Source organism: Trachemys scripta, chromosome 2 (assembly GCF_013100865.1).
Source record: "Trachemys scripta elegans isolate TJP31775 chromosome 2, CAS_Tse_1.0, whole genome shotgun sequence".
Lineage (NCBI taxonomy): Eukaryota > Metazoa > Chordata > Testudines > Emydidae > Trachemys > Trachemys scripta.
The window spans coordinates 48,015,316-48,040,511 of record NC_048299.1 but is presented as its reverse complement, the minus strand read 5'-3'; the positions used below and the strand labels follow the sequence as shown (position 1 = coordinate 48,040,511).

At 41.8% G+C, this 25,196-nt stretch overlaps 1 protein-coding gene across 2 annotated transcripts in view; it reads left to right on the top strand.

Annotated features, from left to right (window-relative positions):
- Nucleotides 1–2,700: 2,700 nt before the first annotated feature.
- COL28A1 (collagen type XXVIII alpha 1 chain) overlaps nt 2,701–25,196 on the top strand; it is a 141,901-nt gene continuing 119,405 nt past the window's right edge. Inside the window, exons 1-10 of one of the 2 annotated variants that reach the window (XM_034760512.1) lie at nt 2,701–2,751; nt 3,963–4,125; nt 4,653–5,212; nt 7,573–7,593; nt 8,505–8,561; nt 10,882–10,935; nt 12,186–12,227; nt 13,021–13,047; nt 18,059–18,103; nt 23,445–23,489. In XM_034760512.1, the coding sequence (XP_034616403.1) occupies nt 3,999–4,125; nt 4,653–5,212; nt 7,573–7,593; nt 8,505–8,561; nt 10,882–10,935; nt 12,186–12,227; nt 13,021–13,047; nt 18,059–18,103; nt 23,445–23,489 (978 nt within the window). In that variant the 5' untranslated portion in view covers nt 2,701–2,751; nt 3,963–3,998. The other variant, XM_034760511.1, reaches the window with a different exon arrangement.

Here is a 25,196-nt window from a genome sequence, read left to right as displayed (position 1 = left end):
CATAATTTCTATCTTTTTATCTAAAATTATTACTTTATCTTTTTTTGCCATGACAGTTTTCCATTTTTGTTGTGGCAAATAACCAGCCTTAATAATGGAAGTGTAGGAATTTTTTTAATCAGGTGACTAGGATGTTGTTACTGGTAATCAGTTTGTGTACTATAATGTAGCACTCTCAGCAGCATTCTAGGGGCCTAAAAATTGAAGCAGGGTATTGTTGTGAAAGGCACCAAGCTTACTTGCCTTAGCATCCTTTGGAACGCTTGTTGTTTTAACAATGTAGTTATGTGTACCCCAGATCAATAAACATCACTAGAAGGACATTACAATATTCTGCAAGTGCTTGCGTAGTCTCTTCTGTGCTGGAGGTATATGACACATATTGTTCACAGAAGCACAGGATTCATTCAGACTCAGACAAATAAACCAACCACACCCAGAAGTCTCAAGACCAAAAAAGACAGGAAAGGTCTATGTCGATTATTTTTTTGTATTCACTCCCTTTTCTTTTCCTTTTGTCTCTTTCAGATGCCCTTCTCCTAGAAAGCTAAGAAGCCAGAACCATCTGGAGACAATCCATACCCATACTCAACTCCATAGACTTTTAAAGTATCTTGTAAATGGGCCAAATTCTTACCTTTAGTACCCATACACTGCTCCTACTGAAGTCAATGGGAGCTGTGTGCACTCAGTATGTTTGAATATACCTTAATTCTTTATTTGATTATAAGTTTAGTTATACTGGGCCTGTCATGGGGCAGGCTCAACTGGGGCACCCTCTTGCATCAAGCCATGGCACAACAGGAGCACCTGCCTCAGTTTCCTCTCAGTCCAGCCATAAAAAGAGCACAGTCTCTCAGACTGTCCAATTCAAAGTTCAACCCCTGGTCAAAATTTACTGACCCGAGCACGGAGGAGCTGCAAGCCCTAACACAGACCTTCTTCCCCGATGACCAGGACGTCCCTCTACAGAGCCAGGTACACCATGAAGGGGAGTTGGGAAGTGGCCCGGGGTAGCCGACCCTGTTTGGCTGCAACACTGACAGCAAGTGAGTCAGCATGTTGGGTCAGGATCCCCACTGTCCCGGTGGCAGACCACTCTACCACTGCTAGGGCCCTGGGCCAGGACACAGTGGAGTGGGTGGGCCTGTGTCCCGCCTGCCACCCCAATCCGTAGGTGGCAGTCTCCCCCTCTCTTAGGCAAGAACCCTGTGCTTGTCGGCCCTTCGCCAGAGCTAGGAGGCTGGACTGTTTGCTGCTCAGCCTGAGTGCAGGCCTGAGCCCTCAGACTCTCTACTGCCCCACCCTGATCAAGGGCCTGGGCTAATTGACTGTTTGCTGCCAAGCCTGACTATAGGCCTGAGCCCGAGACTCTTTGCTGACCCGCCCCGACTGGGGGCTGGGGCTCCGTAACGGTGTTTGTTGTTCGGTCCTGATCACAGGCCCGAGCTCACGTCTCCCATTGCCCCACCGATTCCCCACGTCAAGCGACCCCGGAGATGTAGTGAGGCAGATTGGCCGCCCACAGATGCGAAGGGGAAGGAGCCACTCCCCCCAGTGGACTAGAATGGGTGATGCCATTGCTGGAATACTGTGTCCACTTCTGGCGTCTACAGTTTAAAAAGGATGTTGAAATACTGGAGAGGGCTCAGGAATAAGCTACCAAAATGATCTGAGGTTTAGAAAACATACCTTGCAATGAGAGACTTTAGGAGCGCAATCTATTTAGTTTATAAAAGAGAAGGGACTCCTATCATGGAACCTCTCCCCTCACTAAGAAGGGAGAAAGAGTTGCATCATGGGAGATGTAGTCCAGCCTGAGAGCCCAGCCCATAGAGGAGAATGGGAGCACAAGGTATCTAAACTAAAAATCTCATGAGGCTTTGAATCAAAACATTTCAGTTTTTGGATGAAAAGTTTAAAAAAGTTTCACTGAAAAGTTGAAATTTTCTGTGGAAAAAAAAGAATAGATTTTCCCGAACTGCTCTATTGTTAAATACCTGCCCAGAGAGAAATGCTAGAAATAGAGGGCTGTTTCACCTAGCAGATAAATACATAAGATACAATAGCTGCAAGTTGAAGCTTGAAAATTTGTAGTTGGAAATAATGTGCACATTTTTCAGTGGTATTAACCATGGAACAGGTTAAAGGGATATGGTAAATTCTCCACCGCTTGGAATCATTAACTGAATGTCTTTCCAAAACTTTCATCCACAAGTTATGGGACTCTGTAGAAAATACTGGTGAAATTCTATAACTTGTTTGTACAGGTGGTCATGCTAATTGATCAGAATGATATCTTCCTGCCTTAAAAGCTCTTCCTCGGCTGTTTTTTATTTAACACCAGAACTGTCTAATTTTTCTCTGTAACATACAATTTGCATGCAAGATATTATAGAACATAAAACTGTATTGTTTGGGGGCTCTATTCTACCTGGTACTTACAACAGGTGCTTTTCCATACATCAGCACAAAGGAAGGGAGAGGCATAGATACAGATACAGATAACTGATCATTATTATTACAGGTAACTGATCATTAGTATTTCTATATAAAACTTCAATTATGGAAAACAAAAAACACTCAAACTGTTCTTCAAATAACGTGTAAGACTTTACCATGTTCATAGGACAGTGTCCCTTTAAACTATTCCCACCCAGATCTGTAATGCTGGCTAAATGCCTGGCCACTCTGGATTCAGTTTTGACAAACAAAACATGAATAAAGGACAATGAAAGAACTAGATGCAAGGTAACCCTTATTTACAACTGGACAGATTATTTATTTACAAATTGCCTTATTTCTTAAACAGAAATGTATTTTTCAGTCACATTTATTTACAGTTTTTTAAATCGCCAACTTGCTGTTTGCATGATTTATAAGGTAAGTCATAAACAGTTTAGAACACTTATCGAATTGAAATAAACTCATCTGAGACTTGAACAGAAACTGTGTAAAACTGATTGTGAAGCTTATTGCTTATTATAATTCTAGTCATTCTATTATTGTTTTGTACATTTTCCCTTTTATCTTCTCAGAAGAGTACATTAATGATTTTAAATGTGTAGGTACTGAATGGAGTTCAAAATTAATATTTAACAAGGACTTTTATTATACAATTATGTACTAGCAAGTAATCTTTAGTGTTAATGATTAAAATGAATTGCTCTAAATTGTAGACCTTTTTTGTAATTCAGGTTTAATAGCTATCAGTGCATTGTGGAAATTAGTTAACACACTGACTGAAGGAAATTCTTTAATGATATATTCAGTTTACCATCAGATATCATAGATACGATCCCATAATGGTATTTTTATAAACAACATTGTATCCATCCTTTTAGAAAGAAGTGATAAAATATTAAGTTGTAGAATTTCACTGGTAAACTATTGCCTTTATAAAAAAAGATAATTACATAATGGACTTTTAACATCTTTTTAATATATCTGTGTGTAAAAGTGCAATTTAGAGACATGAAAAGCAAGTTCCTGTGTATTGTTAAGCAAGTGGACTTTTGGATCTGCAGAAGCAAACATATAATCAGTGTTTTCTGTAATATTTCTGTAATTATCATTTAAATGGGACGATAATTATATATTAACTGCGATCCCTACTACCCATCTCAGTTGGATGTCCAAATGAAAGTTAAAGATAGCAGTGAATATTTTTACAAAGAGTAGGGAACATTTTGTTTGTCCCATCCCACGTGTTTTTTCTCAGTAAAACAGAATATATTGTCCAAGGATGTGTGAGCTATAGCTGACACAGCAGTGGCTGCTGTGTTTTCCTACTTGGGCACAGAATTATTTTGTTTTAACTTCTTCCTCGGTAAATCTTTCTGAGATACTGTACCTAGAAACTGAAAGATGCTCAATACAAAATTTTGTTGTCTATATACACAATATGTTTCTATTAATTTTATTATTGAAGCATTAATAGATATTTTGTTTTCTATTAATAGGAGTAGTAAGTCATCTGATTTTGGATCACAGTCACTATGTGGAAAAAACATTTTGCCTTTTGCCTTTTATTTTTGGCTGTCACAACAGATCATGTAGCCTATGGACAAAACAGAAAGAAGGGACAAAAACCAAATCCTCTTGCAAGAAAAGATGATTTTCCGGGTAAAACCTTTTCCTTAGAAATTGCAATAGGCTGTATAAAATGTTTCCTAGAAGTTTTCCAGGATAATTTCCAAGGAAATGAGAAATTATACATGTGTGGGATTATTTTGTTTTTTGTTTTTTTTGTTTTGTGTTTGCTAATGAGTCCTGGAATATATAGCAGCACATTTCATATCTACATTGTATTGTAATGTGCTCCTTTGTTTTCATCTAAATATATATCACTTCTGAATGATACACATTATGAGAAATTGAACAACCATTTTTCATATTGAATTTGCGGTCAGAAAATTTATATTTTGATGTAATATTACTATGATAAAAATAATCTGTGATGTAAGTGTGACCTAAAATCTGAAATATTGGGCTCATGATGTACTATAGAGCAGAATTTGTCTCTATCTCCTAAAAAAAAATGATGGGGGAGGTTTGGGAATGTTGCAGTGGCTTTCTTAATTTAAAATCTTGGAAGCAGGTATATACCCTTAAGACAGAATTATTATTGTAACTTTCTTATTCCATTACAGATCCTGTGTGCTTCATTGACATGGTCTTTATCTTGGACAGTTCTGAAAGTGCAAAAAATGCATTGTTCAGTGAGCAGAAAGATTTTGTTAACAACTTAAGTGACAAAGTTTTCCTAATAAAACCTGGTAAATTCCAGAAGTATGATGTCAAACTGGCAATCATGCAGTTCAGCAGTACAGTCAAAATTGAGCATTCCTTTGTAGCCTGGAAAGACCTAACTAACTTTAAGCAGGAAGTCATGAAAATGAACTATATTGGGCATGGCACCTACTCCTATTATGCAATTTCCAATGCCACTCAACTGTTTAAAACTGAAAGTCGTAAGGGAAGTGTAAAAGTGGCTTTGTTGATGACTGATGGTATTGACCATCCAAAGAGTCCTGATGTCCAGGGGATATCTGTGGCAGCCAGAGATCTTGGAATATCATTCATTACCATTGGACTATCTAGTAAAAATGCCAATAAACCAAACCTACATTTGATATCTGGGAATTCTCCTAGTGAACCTGTTCTAATCCTAAATGATCCTAATCTCTCAGAGAAAATAAAAGAGCAATTGGTAAGTAAGTGTGAATGGTTACATTTCTCTTCCCTTTTATTAGTGGCAGTTTTTGTCGTTGATGATGATATAGACACATATTAATTTGAAAATAAGGTACAGTCTTATTTTCTTTCTTAAATTTCTAGCCCTACTGGTTGCAGAGAAAAGTTTGAAGACATTACATGAGCGTACCTGAAAAGTTCAAAAACCAAACAGCAGATAAAAAAGCCAACTTTTTTTTTAATCAAATGATTTTAAAAACAATCTGATTTTTTTTAGGATCTGTCTCATGACAGCTTTTGAATACTTAAGGTTAAGCAATGCTGCAGGAATAGGGGGAGTGGTTCAGCTGTGAAAAAGATCTGAGGCAGCATGAATCCAGTTCAATTCACAGGCCCAGCCTTCGGTCAAACAACATTTTGGGCAAGCGAGGATTTTGTGCCATCCCTCAATATAATTTGGGGGATAGTTACTCATAATTCCAGTGTGCCTCCTAGTTTTCAAGGAATTGCGCTGTACTTAGATCACCAAAATCTAACACCATCCTTGCAGATCTATCTGTGCTGCCAAAATAGCCTTGACTCCAAAATGCTTGAACACTAAAGCCCCAGTCCTGTAATTTTTATGTTGTTACTAGTAATTTTGACATCAGATCAATCAACATTTTGATTTTGATCTAATTTTACAAACTCACACTCAAAAGTATGGAGACTAAAACCCTGATGCTGCAAAGACTTATATACATACATAACTTTATGTATTGTGTGTAGTTCCATTGAAGTGAATTAGATTATTCACAAGCACATGCTAAGGGCCTGATCCATTGCGCATTGAAGACAATGGAAGTTTTTTACTGACTTCAGTAGGCACTGGATCACAACTTAAAAGCAGTGCAAGTCTCCTACTGTTCTCATTTAGAAAGCACACTAAAAAATCCAATGTAGTGCATACATACAGTAAGCAGTATGTCCAAAATTGTTTTAATAGCTGACAGTAAATACCAGCACAGTTATGAAGTTGGTGTGGCTGGAATTAGTGGCACTGACTTGTGAGCTCCTGTGGAATAGTCAAAGAGTTTAGATAGGCTACTGTGGGACTTCTTTTCAAGGCTACTGAAAGTATTTTCATGTAGGATAAGAGGCTGTAAATAATAAGCGAAGATAAATAAGGGGAAAACATGTTTAGAATTAAATTAGCTTTTCGGTAATTACACAAGAAGAAATATTGTAAGGGTTTTCTTAATGTTTACATTTCACTAAGTCACTTTAAAAGCATGTTAAAACTAGTTTGGAAAGTTTTAAAACCAGATATAGTGACTAGTTATCACATATGTGTAAAAGCACATGGACAAACTATACAATTAAGGAAACATCTGGAGACTTCTCAGACACTGATGGCAATTGGTAAAAGGCAACTGTAAGAACTTTACTAATTTATGTCTTGCGTGTTAGATAGATGTCCTTTGACATATTTATAGAACAAACATTTTAAAATCAAATCCACTATATTGTTTATTTTAATCAATATGTAATGGGCCAAATTCCTCTCCGAGTTACACTGGTATAAATCTGGAGTTACTCTCTTTATTAACTGATGCATTTTCATGATCTCTTCATACATTGTGCAATGAGCCAAGATCTCAGGTTTAGCTATTTGCATTTTGACTCTTTGTCCTTCTTATCTTTACTACTTTTCCAAGGTAAAGATTCTGACTAGATGTTACATACTAACATTGGTGGCCCATTGGTGGTATCTTCCTGGCTGGTGCTACATTATAGACATTTTTTCAGTATATATTCCTAGGCATCAGTATATGCAGCTGAAAGTTCCACACCTCCTCCAGCCGTTCTGTGGGACCTATTCTCCTCCTGCTGGATATGAGTAACTCCCTCTAGAGGGTGGATAGGATCAGAGTCATTGTGATTTAAGGAAATTTAAGCAAAGAAATATGAGATCTTTGATGGCCCCCTAGAAAACAGGGTTTTCGGGGCTGGCATAGTACACTAACTTGTGCAGAGCTAGTGTCTGGCTATGTATGTGTGCTGTCAAGCATGCTTCAAGCTGCAATGTAAGACATACCCTAAGAGAAGCTACACAGCAAAACACTGGTAATTCATCTGCTTTTGGAACTTATGAAAGTGTCAGGATATGTTCCTATGATGCTACATGTCTCTCTCAGTGAATATGGCATGAGTAGGCCTACTAAGTGTTCATCAGTGTAAGAATTGCACACTTAAAGGTTGAAACCATTCACTTAATTTACCATTCTTGGAATGGTATTTGGAAACAATATATTTTATAGTAAACACCTTGGTTAAATTAATAAACTGGTATATTTTACAAGAGAATATATTTTTCTTCTTCTTTTTCCTTCCCAGGTTGCCTTATTTAACAAGCGGGTAAGTGTTACAAGATTTGACTACTATTAGTATATCAGTGGAACATGTTTTAATCAGCAGATCAAGGCTGTGCCATTTCCTTCACTACGGATATCTGAATACAAATGTAGTAGTGCTATGTTTTTATTTCTTCACAGAACAGAAGAATAATTTTCTCAAAAACCAGTGTGTCAGAAATCAGACAGTTTTTGATATTAATTGTTGGGCCAGATTCTTCTACCTTTACTTACACTGAGTAATACTCCTTAAGCAGAATCATTGGGATGGATGGGACTACTTGAGGAGTAAAATACTAACAATGTAAATAAGGGTGATAAAATCTGGCTCTATTATTTGTATAGAAATATGGAGACTTTTATATTAACTCTCATTCATTCCTTCCAGCCCTTCTCACCATAAATCCCCAAACACTGCTCATTAGTGGGCGATATTCAGTTTTACAATTTAAGAAACTTTTCCTTTGAAAGGGTATCGGGGCTACTCCGGGTATAAGTTACTTGCCTGTCTCATAAAATGTGGCAGTCTACTTGCCTCAAAATTGAGATTCATGTCCAAAATTAGTGGGTAACATTACATGCTATGTGTTCACTACCTGAAATGTTTATATTGTATAACAGATTTGGCCATTAAGAAAAACATTTTTCAAAATATTTGTAATACAATATGTGCAAAACAAAGATTGAGATGGAACAGATTTAAGGGATTATTTTAATTGAGATTGTGCAGTGTAGAAGTGGTGTATGGTTTGTTACAGGAAGGCTCATTTTATAAGATCATTTATTTTCTGACTGCTTGACTGTTGTGCTTCAGCTAGCTCATGTCCTAGCCAAAAATACTGATTTAAAAGTGCTTCTAAAATTTGAAATGCTAAATTTGAATATTTTTCTAAAATATTTCTATTAACCCTTTAGTGTGAGTGGAAGTCCTGTGAGTGTCAAAAGGGAGACCAGGGACCACCCGGCCCTTCTGTAAGTATATATATTTTTTGTTAGGAAGCTTCAGAACTATGAATTCTAATCAGAGGTCAAAGCAGAACATTATGGATGTTTGCCAGAACAGTCTTTTAAAATGGTTACAGTTTGTATGAAAGCAAGATCTCAGCCTTCCATATGCTATAATGTAAATATTTAATTTTGTTTCTATGGTTTCTGAAATTATGGATTTCATATACCCTAATGAAGGCCTGAAACCTCCAAACAGAGAATCTTCTTAATGATGTTTCAAAAAAAAAAAAAAAAAAGAACCCATATACTATGCTGAAATCTAGGTTGGCTAAATTGGTACCTGATTTTGAAGCACAAATCAAGAAACCCTAGTTGTGATGGAAGGCTATTAGGGCTCTATGCTACATACGCCCACAGCCTGTCTCCTCCAACTTAGAAGGACATCGCAAAGATTCAACATAGAAATGGATATAAGCCAAAAGTCTGAATCTGAGCACCCCAGACTTTGGGGCAATTTGAATCCAAAGTCAGAGCTGAGCTTTGCTGCTCAGGCAAAGATCTCTGTCTCTTATTCCATCTTTCTTGGTAGCTGGCTTCTCCATGGCTAACAGATGCAGTTGGTATCTGAGTGACCCAGAAAATCTTAATGTTGTATGCTGAGTGATCGGCTGTAAAGTCACAGCATAATATTATAGCTCTTCTGCCTAATCTTAGCCAGATGCCGTGTCAGTCAGGTGATGAAGCATTTAAAGATATATTCGGCCAACAAAATGATGATGCTTGGGATTGTCAAGGTATTCTGTAAAACTGAGAACCAGTTCAGTTTATTAAATACAATATTTATGTAGCTCAGGGGTAGGCAACCTATGTCATGCATGCCAAAGGCAGCACGCGAGCTGATTTTCAGTGGCACTCACACTGCCCGGGTCCTGGCCACCGGTCCCAGGGGCTCTGCATTTTAATTTAATTTTAAATGAAGCTTCTTAAACATTTAAAATACTTTATTTATTTTACATACAACAATAGTTTAGTTATATATTATGGACTTATAGAAAGAGACCTTCTAAAAACGTTAAAATGTATTACTGCCATACGAAACCTTAAATTAGAGTGAATAAATGAAGACTCGGCACACCACTTCTGAAAGGTTGCCGACCCCTGATGTAGCTTTTCATCATGCATTTTATGTACTTTATAGAACAGAAGCAAATTTAGAGTTGGAGCAATTCTAGCTTATAGAATCAAATCTAGACCTGGAGCAATTCTAGTTAATAGAATCAAAATAGAATTTGGTTTTAGATTTTTAGCTGACCAGAATGTACTTTCTAAACTATTTAGTTGGATATTGGGAGTGCAGTGACTGTTTAGGCTAACAAAACACACAGTAGATGTCTAGCAATATCTGTTTCACAGCCTGAAACAAATAAACATTTGTTTATAATGAATGAGAATGAATGTTGTCTAGGATACTAGGGTTTTCATGTCCAACTTGTGAAAAGTGCCAGTTAGCACTGTTTTTACTTATTTCTTAACCTAGACCATCTCATAGGCTACACCACACCTTATCCATTGGACTAACTGGCCAGCCCTGGTGGAACCAGAATATGGCGGCAGGCCTACCATCCCATACTACTGCTGGGTAACACAAGTCCAGAAATGAGCCTTCCTGCACTTTTTTGTAGTCTCTAATCAGAATTTAATATCTAAGACGTTTAAGTTATTTTGTCCAAAATTATTAGATCACAGTACGGTATGTAACAAGAATCCCAGGACCTCTGCTTCCTTTTCCAGCCAAGCCCTTTGCACAAGCCACATCATACTTGGTCTCATGGACCAGCAAGGTGGTGGGAAAAATTCTTGGCCTTAGAGCTGCAGAATGTTGGCATTAATCTGTTCTGTAAAATATATTATGAGCAGAGACAACCATATGGGCTAAAACAAGTCATATTCTGTATGTGACAATACTAATCAAAAATGACTGGAATGTCACCGAAAGGTAGCAGCGAGGAAGTGTGTTATGTTTTCTGTTGCACCTTAGTTCATTAGGTTTACTAGGATTCTATTTTGCTTATGTTGAAGATGGAAAACGTATTTACACTGGGGCATGGGTAAAGAATCACAGCCAGAGTCATGTCTTCTAATACTGAGCAAGGAAATTTATCAGACTAATGAGAACAATCTTATGCCTGTCAAGCTCCTTCTCCTCTTTCTCTCGCTGCTTCACTGTAGAACTTTTGCCTAAACCTTTTCCCTTCACGATTGTTGCCTTCCTTCCTGGTCCAGTTTTAAAGAAACCAGAAACATATCATTAGGATGTTCATAATATTTTCCTGTTTTGTTTAAGGGAGGACGTGGTAGTAAAGGGGATAAAGGTGAGCAAGGACCAAAAGGAGACAAGGTAAATTGACAGAGTTTTCTCTTTAAAATGAATGCCAATTTCTTCTAGTTTTATTCAAAACTATGCAAATGAGCAAAGCAGAGAAAAGGTACAGTACAACATGCCATAAATCAATATTCAAGCATGGAATTCTGCCCTCAAAGAATCCTGTTCAAATGTATCAGAACTGCATGCAAGGATAGTATTTGAATCTAAATCCTTATCAGACTGAACAAATTAAGATGCCAGTTCTTCAAGCTCGTCTCTGCAGGCAGACCCCTGCACCTTTGTGGAGCTGTATTAAAGTCAATGAGGCTCTGTGCGGCCTCCAGGCTCTGTTTATTAGGAACTATTTGCAGGATTGGGGCCTAAGATCAGGGGTGAAAGTAACTTAAAGGACTTACCGGTACTCTGGAGTCCTGAGCAGGGGTCGGGGCCTCAACTGGATGAGGCGGGGCCTTTAAATCCCCGGGTCTTTTAAATCAAGATTTAAAGGGCCTGGGGCTCCAGCTGAGGTAGTGGCGTCTGGGAGCCCCAGGCCCTTTAAATCACCCCCAGAGCTACCAGCTGCAGAGGCGTCTGGGAGCCCCGGGGCTCCAGCTGCCGCTATCGCAGCAGAGGCCTGGGCCATTTAAATAGCTACCTGAGCCCCGCTGCTGGAGCCCCCTGGGTAATGACGGCAGCCCAAGGCTCCGGCAGTGATTTAAAGGGCCAAGGACTCCCAGCCCCCACTACCAGAGTGGAGCCCCAGGCCCTTTAAATCTCTGCCAGAGCCCCGAGCCTTGGGGTAGCGGTGGCAGCTGGGAACCCCCGGGGCGGCTCTGGCAATTTAAAGCACCTGGGGCTCTGCTGCGGTAGTCGTATCACCGCCGTAGCCCTGGGCCGCCGCCGGGGCTCCAGCAACAGGGCTCCAGTGTCGATTTAAAGGGCCTGGGGCTCCCTGCAGCGGCTGGAGCCCCAGGCCTTTTAAATCGCTGGCCTGGTGAAGCCGGTCCGGTCTGGCATGGCGTACCGGCTCTTGCCAGTACGTCGTACCGGATTGTACCGGCTTACTTTCATCTCTGCTTAAGATCCCAGGCATCTAATAACTGTGCTTTAGTTTTCTGTGTTGTCAAAGTTTTGCACTGTATATGCTTCATTGTAGAAGAGAAGATGGAGCCTTTTAAGTTAAAATTCATGTTGATTTTCAATCAGTATATCTTGGTTCTAATTTGGTAATGTTCGGTAAAACAGTGCTGCATATTTTGATTGGGTTCCATTGTTCCTGACAGGGTGATTCTCAAAAAGGAGAAAGTGGAGAAAAAGGTGAAGAGGTATGTAGATGACTTTGTATTTCCTTATTAAGATCTATTCTTGAGAATATCATAATTTAGAAAGCTAGGGCCAGATTGTTACCTAGTATAAACTGGCATAGCTCAAGTGACTTGAAGAGAGCTATGTTGATTTACACTAACTGAGAATCTAGTCCTAGATTTCAAATTTTTGTGCAGATGTTTCATATTATCATTTATAATATGTATCTGAACTAGCTCCTGATTTAGAAAAGTATTCAGGAAAGCACTTTAAGCACCTGTTTAAGCTAAGAATGTGCTTAAGTGCTTTCCTAAGATGGGGCCCTTGTGATAGCAGGAACTTTTGAAGTGACAGTGTATTGCATTGACCAGCATTATAGTTATCTGCAAGGGAGAACTGAAGTTCACATAATAAAGATCTCATCTGCATAGTTGCCACGAATAGGTCCCTCATCTGGTATTCCGTCAGTTTGAACTCTTGAAGATTCACAGTCAATAAACTTGACAGTAATGCAATAGTTCAATCTAATTTGAAAATCAGTCTAGGATAGAGATTATATTTGCTAGGAATGCAGTAGAAATTTTTTCTGGTAAAGGACATATTTGTCTATCTACTGTTATGGGGTGGGTGTGTATGGAACGGGACAACACCATTTCTTGAAGCCTACAGAAGATGACAAATGGGCTTTCTTATAACTATATTTAAACTTCATTATACTTGATAAGATCATCTATATTTTTCCTGTTAGTAATTTAAGTATGTCCTGTATCTTCACTTTATTTTTTTAATCTTTTTTTATTTTTTTTTAAATAGGGAGATCCTGGCAATAAGGGAGAAAAGGTAAGATCTTTGTGAAGAACCTAAGTCCAGATTGTCACTTGATGAAAATCCACATGGGATACTCAGCAGAAGGTTCTGTCTTAAGCCCTGAACCTACAAACACATATGCAGATATAAATGTTACTACCATGAGCAGTCCCACTGAAATCAATAGGACTATTCATGGCAATAAAGTTAATCATGTGTGTGTTTGGAGGATTGGGGCATCACTGGTCCTTGATGTGGTATTTCAAGGGGGTCTCTACAGCCCTTTGACTGGCTCTCTTTGGTTAGCTCCTGGTTAGGACAGTTCTTGGCTCCTGGCCTTTCATTAGGCCAAGTCGTCTGCTTCAGTCCCTTTTGGCTGTGTTTCTGAAGGCAGCCTGGTGTTCTGCCTCCCTTACTTCTCTGAGCTCTCTCCTTTTATAGCAGGCCTTGTTTCAGCTGTAGGTGCCTGCCTCCATGATTGGCAGTTGTGACAGCTGCGTGGGGATGTGGTCAGGCTGCTTGCCTGTAGGTAGGAGAGACTCCTCTCCCCCTTCTGCCTCTGCTCAGTATGGGGTTTGTAAACCCTATTACAGATCCTCCCCTGCAAGGCCGAGGCCCTGCCTTGGCTGAAATATGCTCCTTCCCAGAATAGAAAATCAGTGTTACAGTGCAACCTTCCCGTCAGGTGTTGTATCCAAAAGGTGTAAGGCTGTAGTGACAGGGAGCAACCTCATTATCCTGTTTGTCTGCTTCATCACATTTTGGCAGCACGGACGCATGTGGTCCATAACGAGCGTGAACCTGCTTCCTAGGAGGCCCTCTATTGCCTATTTGGCAGCCAAGCACTCTTTTTCTATCACTGAGTATGCTTTCTCCCAGGGGAAGAGTTTCCAGCTGATATATACTACTGGGCATTCTTCTCCATTGACATCTTCAGAAAGGACCACCCTAGCCCTACCTCTGATGCGTTCGTTTGTAATATGATCTCTTTTTCTAAATTCTGGCTATACAGCATTAGGTGTCTGCAGAGTGTGGTCTTGAGTTCTTGAAAGGCCCTTTCACAAATGGGTGTCCACAACGCCCATCTTGGGGCAGAATCCTCAGTCAAATCTGTTAGCACCGCTGCTACTGTTGCACAATCAGGGCTGGCTCTGGCTATTTTGCCGCACCAAGCAAAAAAAAAAAAAAAAGTCAGGGTGGCCAGAATGGCAAAGCAAAAAAAAACCCTGCAGCACGGCTGGAGCAGCAAAGCAGGAAAAAAAACACACACAAAAAAACAACCTGCGGTGCGTCCAGAGCCAGGGTGCAGGGGGATTCCCTGCGTTGCAGACGTGCCCCGGCTAGCGTGGGGGAGGGGGTGGGGGAGGGAGCGAGGGGTGAGAGAAAGAAGGGGGGCGGCCAGGGCTTCAGCGGGGCACTCACCACGTGGCCCCGACCGCTGCGTCGCCTGCCGGGAGGGCTCTGCGCTGCTCCGGTCGGCGGAGAGGGAAGGATGCGGGCTGCCCTGCTGGGCTTGCTGAAGTCTTGGCACCAGCTGGGGCAGATGAAACGCGCAGCCCGCTCCCAGCAGGGCGCTCCCCTCCTCCATGCTGCCGCCCCCTACAGGGCGGCTGGATCGGTGAACAAAACAAAACAAAACAAAAAAGCGGCCGTGCTATCCTAGGATTGGGCGGAATGCTGCCCCGTGGAATCTGCTGTCCCAAGCATGAGCTTGCTCGGCTGGTGCCTGGAGCCGGCCCTGTGCACAATGAAGTATGAATCGGCGGTAGTAGACAACTGAGCCTAGGAAGGCATGCACTTGCTTTTTGGCATGGGGGCCTTCTATGCCTGTTAGACATGAACCTTGTCCACCAAGTCGTGTCCTCCACTGAATCCATGTCCCAGGCTTCTTCCTTCCCTATTGCACATCTAGTAGGGTTTGCTGTTAATCTGGCTTCTCTTAGTGATCAGAGGACAGTGGCTACCATGTCCAAATGGGAGTCCCAAACTTTGCTGTAGATAACTACATCATCCAAGTATGCCGCTGCATATTGGCTGTGTTGTTGGAGCAATTGGTCCATCAAATGTCGAAAGGTGGCCACTGCCCTGTGTAACCTGAAGGGCATGGTCTTAAAATGGAATAGACTTAACAGTGTAGAAAAGGCTGTCTTCTCCAGACACACTGGTGTTAAGGGGATCTGCCAGTACCCCTTTGTCAAATATAAAGGGGTGATATGTTGGGCTTCTCCCAGCTGGTCTAAGAGCATCCACTCAGGACATGGATAGCTATCAAATTTAGAAATTGTGTTCACCTTCCTGAAATCTATGCAGAAATGTAGTGAGCCATCAGGCTTTGGCACCAGCACAATAGGATTGCTTCAGTCACTCTGGAACTCTTCTATCACTCTTGAGTTCCAGCATGGTCCTGATCTCTTTCTCAGTGACCCCCCCTCAACTTGTTGAGGATCGGTTAGAGCCCTTCTTGTATTACCTTACCAGGTTTTGTATTAATATGGTGTTGTGTTCGGAATGTCTTCCCAGGTGGGGCTGAGAATACCCATGGGAAAGCGGCCAGCAGATGGAGTGCCTGTTTGCTTTCTTATTTAATTTTTTCCCTGAGGATCACTGAACCTTTTAGGCAATCTTTACCTTGGGGTCCTAGTTCCAGTTTTCAGGGTTTGGTGAGATAAAAAAGTTTTCCCTGCCTTTTCAGGGCTTCAGTACATTTACGTGGTAGATTTGTTGTTCCCTTTTTTTCCTGGTTGTCTGATCAAGTATTCCACAGTTTCCACTTTCTTTATCACCTCATAAGGGCCTTGCCACTAGGCCATTTGCTTCAATTCTGAGCTTGGAAGAAGCAACAGGACTCAGTCACCCAGTTGAAAGACATGCATCCGTGCCTCTTTGTTATACTGTTGTTATTGTCCCTGTGCTTCCTTCAGGTTTTTCTAGCATACGCCCTTATAGCCTCCATTTTCTGACATTTTCAGCTCTCAGTGTTTGTCTCTCTCAGGTTTCCCATACCAGGTTGACTATATGCCCCTCGGTTGTTGTCCATTTATCAGTTTGCAGGCGAAAACTCTGTGGAAGCTTGGGGCACCTCTCTGATGGTAAAAAGTAAGGCTGTGAGTAGTTGCCGTTGTCTGGTGTCTTGAGCCCCCCTTAAGTGTCTGGTTGAACCTGTTAGGCCATCTATATGAGGGTGGTACATGGATGCCCACGGGGCCTTGACTTTTAAGAATGTCCATATTTCCTTCATCATCTGGGACGTGAAATTCATCCTCTGGCCTGTCAGGACCCCTTTGGGAAACCTGAGCCATGTGAAGATCTTCAGCAGCTCCTTGGCGATAGTCTTAGCATGTGTAGAACATAGTGGTATGGCCTAAGGGTACCTGGTGGCATAGTCCACGATGACAAGTATGTGCTGATGCCCTGAGGTGCTCTTTTCTAGGGGACCTGTAAGGTCTATTCCCACTCTTTCAAAGGTGGTCTCCACCAAGCGGAGAGATACTAGTGGGGCTCTCGGGATTCCCTTGGGGGCTGTCAGTTGACATTCAGGATGAGAGGTACAGAAATTCTCAACTTCCTTGAAGACTACTGGCCACAAATATCGGGCCAGGATCCTAGACTGCGTTTTGCCTTTCCCAAGATGCCCTGCACATGGGGTTGCATATGCCAAGTGCAGCAACTCACTGCGATGTATCTGAGGTACTAACAGGTGCATCCGTATCTCTTGTGTCTACGTGTTTTGGTCTACATGGTATAATAAGTCCTCCTTGAGGGCAAAGTGTGGATACTGCTGGCCCTTTATGGGGTCTACTCTTTGTTGTCCACCATGGATACCTGCTCGAAGGCTCAGCTCAAGGTCTTGTTGTTCCTTTGCTCAAGAAGTTCCTTGAAACTCCAAGAATCCAATTAACTTCTCTGGATCCATTTGCAGCAGTGGTGGTATATTTGGTCTCATGGATGGTCCTTCTCTGGGATCATCATTGTCAGTGGCATCAGCTCTGGCATCTGTGGTCCCTATTACAGCCATGGAAGGAACCACATCTGTCTCTTCCCTCCACTCTCTCCCCACTACCAATTTTTCCTTCCAAGATTTTCTTTCCTTGGGTTGGCAGGTGAGAAGGTCAGGGTTCTTAAAGGGGAACAGGATGCCTAATACGTCTTCTGAGGTATCTTCCTCGAGTTCCTGGGCTAAGGGAAGCTTCTGCAAGAGCTCAGGGAAATATGACCAGTCTCAGCCTAATATTACAGGATAAGGTAGGTCTGCAGAGACACATACCTTCATCTGGTCTTGGAGCCCATCAAAAATCTTATTGTCCTAGTGGGATGCCTAATAGAACATTGCCATGGATACATTTAATAGGGATTTTTCCCTTCTTGGGTTTCCCTGTCGCCTAGGCTACTTGTTCTCGGATAAATGTCTGGTCATACCCCAGAGTCTGTTGGCCCTCTACTTCAATGGGGAATCTGAGTTTTTCTGGACTTTTCCTGTGGGCTCTATTCTTGCCAGTCCAGATCTGCCCAAACTTACACTCCAACTAGGGGCAGTCTTAAAATGAGTGCCCCTGTTGTCCACAGGAGTAAAAGGTTATTACATCTGTCCCTTGTTTTCTAGCATCTGTGTCATCTTCTTTCTGGGTTTCAGTGGGTCCTTGCTCCTGTGCAGTTACGGGCCAAGGAGTCAGTCAGTTTAAGGGAGCAGATCTGTTGTCATGGAAAAATCTTACCCATGAACCCAGAGATGCACCCGTCTCTTACGTTGACAAGCCAGCAAGGATTTGTCAAGAAAAAAGTCATGACAAACCAACCTATTAGCTTCCTTTGACAGGGTAACAAGACTTATGGGTGGAGGGAAGTGGTAGATGTGGTATATCTTGACTTGTTATGTTATGTATAGTCTTAGGAAGATAAATTTAGATATGCTGAGTAGAACTGAACTTCTGCAGAACTTGATATAATTACAGTGCTTACACGTCTTCAGAAAATACCAAAACTTATGTAATGCATTTTATTTAATCAAAAAATCTTGTTCAATTATAAAATTTTTAATTTTTTATAGGGTGAAAGAGGAGAATGTGGGACACCAGGGTTAAAAGGGGACAGAGTAAGTACAACTTTTTAATTAAAATGTCGTCCATGGTGTTAATTGTGGAGCACATACATAAGTACCATCAATCTGTGCACTAAATGACGCAGGTGGGGATCATGTGATTAAAGAATGCATCATTATGCATATACACATGGGGGGGGGGCTGAATTGGGATTGCATGGGCACCCTTAGATCTGGAATATCCTAACTTTTGACAGATTGACTTTGAAACCTTAATAATGTTATTTTAAAACAGTATTTTTGTGTGTAATTTCCTAGTTTTTCAAAAAGCAAACACCAAAACCAGAAATTCCATCATGTGGCATCATTTTGGAACCCACATGGGTCACCAGCAGGGCTGGAACCCTTAGATCCACCTCACAGACCTCTGCCACTTGACCTAATGGAGTATGGTAAAGTGAGGGTGGTAGTACTTATCCGCTATGTGGACCAGCACTCGAGAGGGATGAGACAGTTTGCCGGTGGGTTTTGAAGATATTTGCTGTTGGTAGAGGAATGGTGAGACCAGGGCCGGCTCCAGGCACCAGCCCACCAAGCTTGTGCTTGGGGCGGCACCTGGAGGGGGGCGGCGCGGTGCTCCGGCTCTGGTCGCCGGGGAGAGCGGAGCCGAGGCAGGCTCGCCGCCTTCCACCCAGCGCTCTGGCCGCCGGGGACAGCGGAGCCACAGCGGGCTCACCGCCCTCCCCCCAGCGCTCTGGCCGCCGGGGACAGCGGAGCCCCGTCCGGGGCTCACCGCCCTCCCCCTGCGCTCCGGCCGCCCTCCCCTGCCGCGCTGGGGGGTGGGGGCGGCCGGAGGCTTTTTTGCCTGGGGCGGCAAAAAAGCCAGAGCCAGCCCTGGGTGAGATTCAGGAATCTTGGGTTCCATTCCAGGCTCTGGAGGGAGTGTGCCGGACCCTTCTGGCTGTTCCCCATAAGCTTGACCCTTTCTACCCTATCCCTCCAACTTGTCCCTGTCAGAGTCCCATCTATTCCCCATCCCAGTTCCTCATCTCACTCCCAGTCTCCTCACCTAGCCTCCAGTCTCATCTCATCTCACTCCCAGTCTCCACTGCTCAGGTGTTTCATCCCAGTCCCAGCCTTCTTGTCCACACAGTTCAGTTCCCCACTCCTGTCTGATTTCTCTCTCTTTCTTCCCTTCACCCACATTCTCCAGTCATACTAGTTCCCAGTCCCAGCCTTCTTTCCCTTATACAGTTTCACTGTCCATCCCATTCCAGCTCCTAGGCCCAGGCTCTCTGCCTGGAAAGTCCCAGTTTTCCAAAACATGGGAGTGCTAGAACTTTTCAAAGAAAACGTTACCGAAGCTTTTTAACATGGTAATATATTTAAGTAATATATTTTTCCCTAGCCTCATTCTCAGAGAGAGCTGAACTGCTTGAGGCAGATATCCAGCTTGAAAAATTTCAGCCCAAACAGTTAGAGTCTGGCAAAATTATAAGGAACTGAAAGTTATAATTTCTAGTGTTCAGCAACCATAATAGAAACTGCTACCAGCCCTATCTATAAGGCGCTCTCCATAAATTCCATAACACATATTTTGGTGATTTTCAAGACTCACCTACCCCTTGTAATACTCTGTAACACTGAAACAAACATACAAAATTAAGGACCCCCGCCATACTTTACCTAATTTATGCCCAGCCCCTAATTATACACATACTACCCTGTTTCCCCGAAAATAAGACATCCTCCGAAAATAAGGCCTACTTACAGTTTTGCCTCTCGTTGTAATATAAGGCATCCCCCCGATAATAAGACCTCCCTGATAATAAGGCATCCACCGATAATAAGGCATTTTTCATTTCTGAAAAATAAGACATCCCCTGAAAATAAGACCTAGCGCATCTTTGGGAGCAAAAATTAATATAAGACACTGTCTTATTTTCGGGGAAACAGGGTATATATATTCTGTCCCTATTTTTGAATATATCCTGTAAAGGGAATTACAGATGCATATAGGACCTGAGCCAAACCCCACTGAAGACAATAGCAGTCATCCTGTTAACTTTATTGATTTTAAATCAGGCCCATGGGAAAGATAACATAGCCTATCCCTTTCTATATAGACATGCATTATGATTAGATTGAAACGGATTAGACTTTTATATAAGCAATTTAAAATCAATTGACATAAAAGGAATAGTGGTAACTCTTAAGAGGCATCAATTAGCTTTGTAATGACATCATATTACCAAAATATTTACAATTTTTCTTCGCTATTAGTCTCTGTAATATGTACACCTTATCAGAGGCAAAACTGGAAAGTTTCTTAGTGCCTATAGAGCAGTCATTTGATGTAAGTTAACAAAGCAGATGTTTGTGAAACATTTCCGTTGGCAGCTAGGACATACTTTTAAGCAATAAGATTTGTCACAAAGAAAGACCTACCAGATCATGTGAAATAGCAGGGGTTCAGAAATATCTTTAAGGACAAGTGAATCAGAAGAGATGATGACATTAAAGAAATAGAGGAGTTGCACATCTCACATGAAAAAAAGAATACAAGTTTGGGCAACGTGCAAAGTAGTAGGAGGTTAAGTGAAATGTGTATTAAGATAAAAGGAAGTTGTTCAGAAGCTGGCAAATAACATGGACAAAGCAGCCCAGGAGATCGGACATAAAAACCATATGCCAAGACTACAGAAAGCTAAGCAGAGTGTTCCTCTGTTATTTAATTTGCATTAAGGACAGTGATGAAAAAAACATTTGACATCTGTAAAGGAGCTGTAAAGAAATTATAATGGATTAAGCACTTTTAGAAGTTACTGAACAGACCAGAGTTATATTAGTCACCCACAGAATTACCAGCTCAACGCACATTTGAAAATCTGCCAACCACCTCTCAAGAATTAAAAAAAAAAAAATCTGTGCCTCTGGAAAAATTATCAGACATTGAACACACATAAGAGGAGTGTCAAGAGCACAACTCCAATATTCAGAAACAAATTTAGAAGATGAAGTGGTTGGCATTGCAGTATAATAGGCAGTATTGTTGGCTGTCCAGGAGGAGGGTTTATTTTTCTTTCTTCTAATTTAATTAATTACACTGACTTCAACGGAGCATCTGATATTTCCCACTGCCTGCAAGATGGGTTTCCCTAAATGCAAATCAGACTAGAATATAGACAATGGCTCAAAATGCAGAAAACTTGTCTTGATTTGAAATCAGAACTGCTTCTAACCATTTATGCATATTCTCAGTGTAGGTTTGATTCTACACACACTAACTATCATGATTTGTTTCATTCTAGTGGTTGCTTTGCCATATCTTCATGTAATTTTGCAAATGTGCATCAAATCATTGTGGCTACTCATGGTAGCAAGCACTATATTCAGTAGTTAATCCCTGCAGGATCAGGCCCTCAGATGCCGGGATACATACAATGTCTTGAACTTTTGAATCTATTTCAAGATGAGGAAATAGTGACATTTAAAGCATTCCATTCCATCAGCTGCTTTATTCATCAGGACAATTACAAGATCAAAACAAGACACATGCTGTGGAAAGGACAGCCAGATCCACTGACTTCTGTATATGTAGAAATATAAAAAAATGAAGAGAGGATGAGGAGGAAAAAAACAGGGGAACATCTGGATTGGCCTAAAATTCTTTTTTACTTGGGAAGCAAATTGTAATTGAGCCAGATGTGAGTTAAACACTAAGGGTATGTCTATACTTACCTCCGGGTTCGGCGGTAAGCAATTGATCCCGGAAGTGCTCGCTGTCGACACCGGTACTCCTGCTCCGCGAGAGGAGTACGCGGAGTCGACGGGGGAACCTGCCTGCCGCGTGTGGACCCGTGGTAAGTATCTTGTAGTTCGAACTAAGATACTTCGACTTCAGCTACGTTATTCACGTAGCTGAAGTTGCGTATCTTAGTTCAAACGGGGGGGTTAGTGTGGACCATCCCTAAGTGTGCATTCTGGTAAATAGTGAAAAACTAGTACAGCAGAAAGACAGATTTATGAACTACACTGGAACTGGACAGTAGCTGTAACTAGTAAATTTTTTTTATGGAGCATAAATGTGTCAGCTAATAAGATAATAGATAAATGCACGTTTACTTTTGAAGATAAAGGTTTTTATGATTTTTGAAAATGATAAGTCTGATTCTGATGCGTAATTTGAAGTAACTAGGTTAAAATCAATTGAAGTTACGGCAGTGTAAAACTTATTCAAGTGAGATCAGACTCAGCCCCTGTATCACAGAGAACATGATCATTGCTGGGTTTGTTAAAGATTTTCCATCAGTTATATCAATAGAAATTGAGATTCAGAACATGTATCAGATGACAACCAGCTAAGCAACCAACTAACTCTTATCTATCAATAGGGATTGATTTCTGAGGGTACATCTGCACTGCAATATAAACCCAGGATTAGTAGAACTCGAATTAACAGACCTTGGGCTCATTAACCTAGGGCTTGAGGATCTACATGCATTTGTAACCCCAGGTTAGGAATTGTTGAACCCTGGGGCTCCAGCATCTACACTACATTATGTGGGTCTGAGTCCAACCACTCATATCCCAGACTTCCTATCGCTCTCCCAAAATGTTGCCACTCTAGCCCTTTGTTCATGGGGCAATGTAGGAAGACTTGACTGTCTAGAGGACAAAAAGTTAGCTTGTGGGATTGTGGGATACTATTGGCAGACTTCAAGAGCACTTGTCCAGTCGACCTGCATCTACACTGCAAACCAATAGAACTTGAATCCTGGGTCGTTGATCTGAACCCTGAGTTAGGGTGATTTGTGTGCAGATGGAAGGGGGGGTAGGCTTGAGCCTGAGTTCAAACTATGGGCTTACATTGCCATGTAAACATTCCCTAAGCCACCTTCTATATCTCTTATAATAAAGGTGTTTGATCAAACATCAAGAGACAATTCAAAGGAAAAACAGAATTACTAAAAACAAAACAACAAATTCATACCCCTGAGGAAACATAACTATACCGACCTAATCCCTGGTGTAGGCAGCGCGAGGTTGATGGAAGAATTTTACCATCTCTTGGGGAGACGGATTAACTACAGCGACAGGAGAAACTCTCACGTTGCTGAAGTGACTGTCTACACTGAAGTACCACAGTAACGCAGCTGCAGGGCTGCAGCTGTGCTGCTGTAGCATTTTAAGTGTAGACATAGCCATAGTGGAGCAGGGAATGAAATCCAGAGGAAATTCATGAGTGGAGACATGGTATAAACAAATCTGGTCTTTTTGTATATTATAAAGAACAAAACAATTTGGGCTACATTTTCAATACTGTGCTTTAGCAATATGTGGTTCTAAATGCAGTTAATTGATAAAGTGTATTGCTACCTTCCCCCCCACCCAGGGTTTAGAAGGCCCTCTTGGACGAAAAGGACCGCGGGGACCACAGGTGAGTAAGCTGAAAGTTATTAAATAATAAAGAGTACTACTTATGCTGTTCTCTGTAACGTTGCTCTGTATTTATCACACAATCCATTTTATTGCTAAACTCTGCAAAGTTTCACATTTTGACAAATAAAGTAAATCATGGCAACTCTATGAATTTCAGAAAATTCTTTATGGACCAAATCCTGGCCCCTGCTATGTATCTGGCACAGAGCCTAGCCAGAGCTGTGTGGCTCAGTTGGAATCCTCAACTGTAGAGCTTTCCACATACTGTGGGAGAAGTTTCTCCTGTTAGACTGACCACATAACACCTATGTAGCTGCCAAATCACATAGCTAGAATCTAAAGGCTTCACCCCTCAATGACCATATATGGCAGACTCCCCAATATGCCAGCAAGATGGGCAGAGTACTGCCCAGATGAATGATAGCTGGAGAGATGGAATTGGTTGAGGAGCTCAAATGTCAATATCATCATCAAATGTGCATAGTCTACTGAGGACCCATTGCATCAGCCAGTGTGACCACAGTTGATGGCATCACACTAGACATTGTAGAGTAAAATTCCCAGATCTGGCTCAGTCCTGAAAATCCATGAATCTCTGGGGCAGCCCCACAGGCGACGCCATGTAGGGTCAAGGTACGCGTGCTTTTGCACGCCGATGGAGAGTCTGAGAGCGTGGTGTGCTGGCATATTTTTGTCCATCCAGGTGACATGGCCAAAGAGCATGTAGTGCTGCTTTGAATGTAATGAGCAACTGGAGGAAGGCTAGATCTCTGTGAGATTTTGGCATTTCACACAAAGTCAAACCACTTTAGGTTCAGGATTTGGAACAGACAGTGCCTATGGTGTGTCTCTAGCTGCTCCAGTTCTGTCTGTAAGAGGTTTATGACACATTTAGCAGTGCAGGCAGCACACAGGTTTGATAGATCCTGAACACTAACATGACAGTTTCAGTAGCAAGAGTGATGAGTCAAAGTAAGGTCCCATCTTATTGGGAAGAAAATGCTTCTTGTTGCTTGAAAAGGGATGATGGACAATTCCTTCATTGCTGCCAATCCCCCAGTTCCAATCTCACTTATTTTTAATTATCTGTTGTAGGAGGCCCATATCTTGCCTCTCTCTCTTGGGGTTACTGGTAACCTTGGGTTCCAGTAACTTCCACGGTCCCTCTACAGAGAAAGAGTGAGGACAGGGATCTGGAGATATTTGCTTAGTATGGCAGAGACCTCAGGAAGCTACTTGTGTCTCTCTAAAAAGCAACAGAGAGTCCTGTGGCACCTTTAAGACTAATAGATGTATTGGAGCCAGGGCCGGCTCCAGGGTTTTGGCTGCCCCAAGCAGACAAAGAAAAAAAAAAAAAAGCCGCGATCGCGATCTGTGGCGGCAATTCAGCGGGAGGTCCTTTGCTCCCAGGCGGAATGAGAGACCGTCCGCCGAATTGCCGCCAAATACCTGGACGTGCCGCCCCTCTCCGGAGCTGCCGCCCCAAGCACCTGCTTGACAAGCTGGTGCCCGGAGCCGGCCCTGATTGGAGCATAAGCTTTCGTGGGTGAATACCCACTTCATCAGACGCATGTCTCCCTAGTGGCTCCATATGCTGGTACTTGGAAAGTGCATAGAGTTTTTCCACTCCACTTCTGCGCCCAGCCCAACTATTTCTAGATAGAAACATCATGAATCAGAGAGATTTAGACCTATCATAAAATGA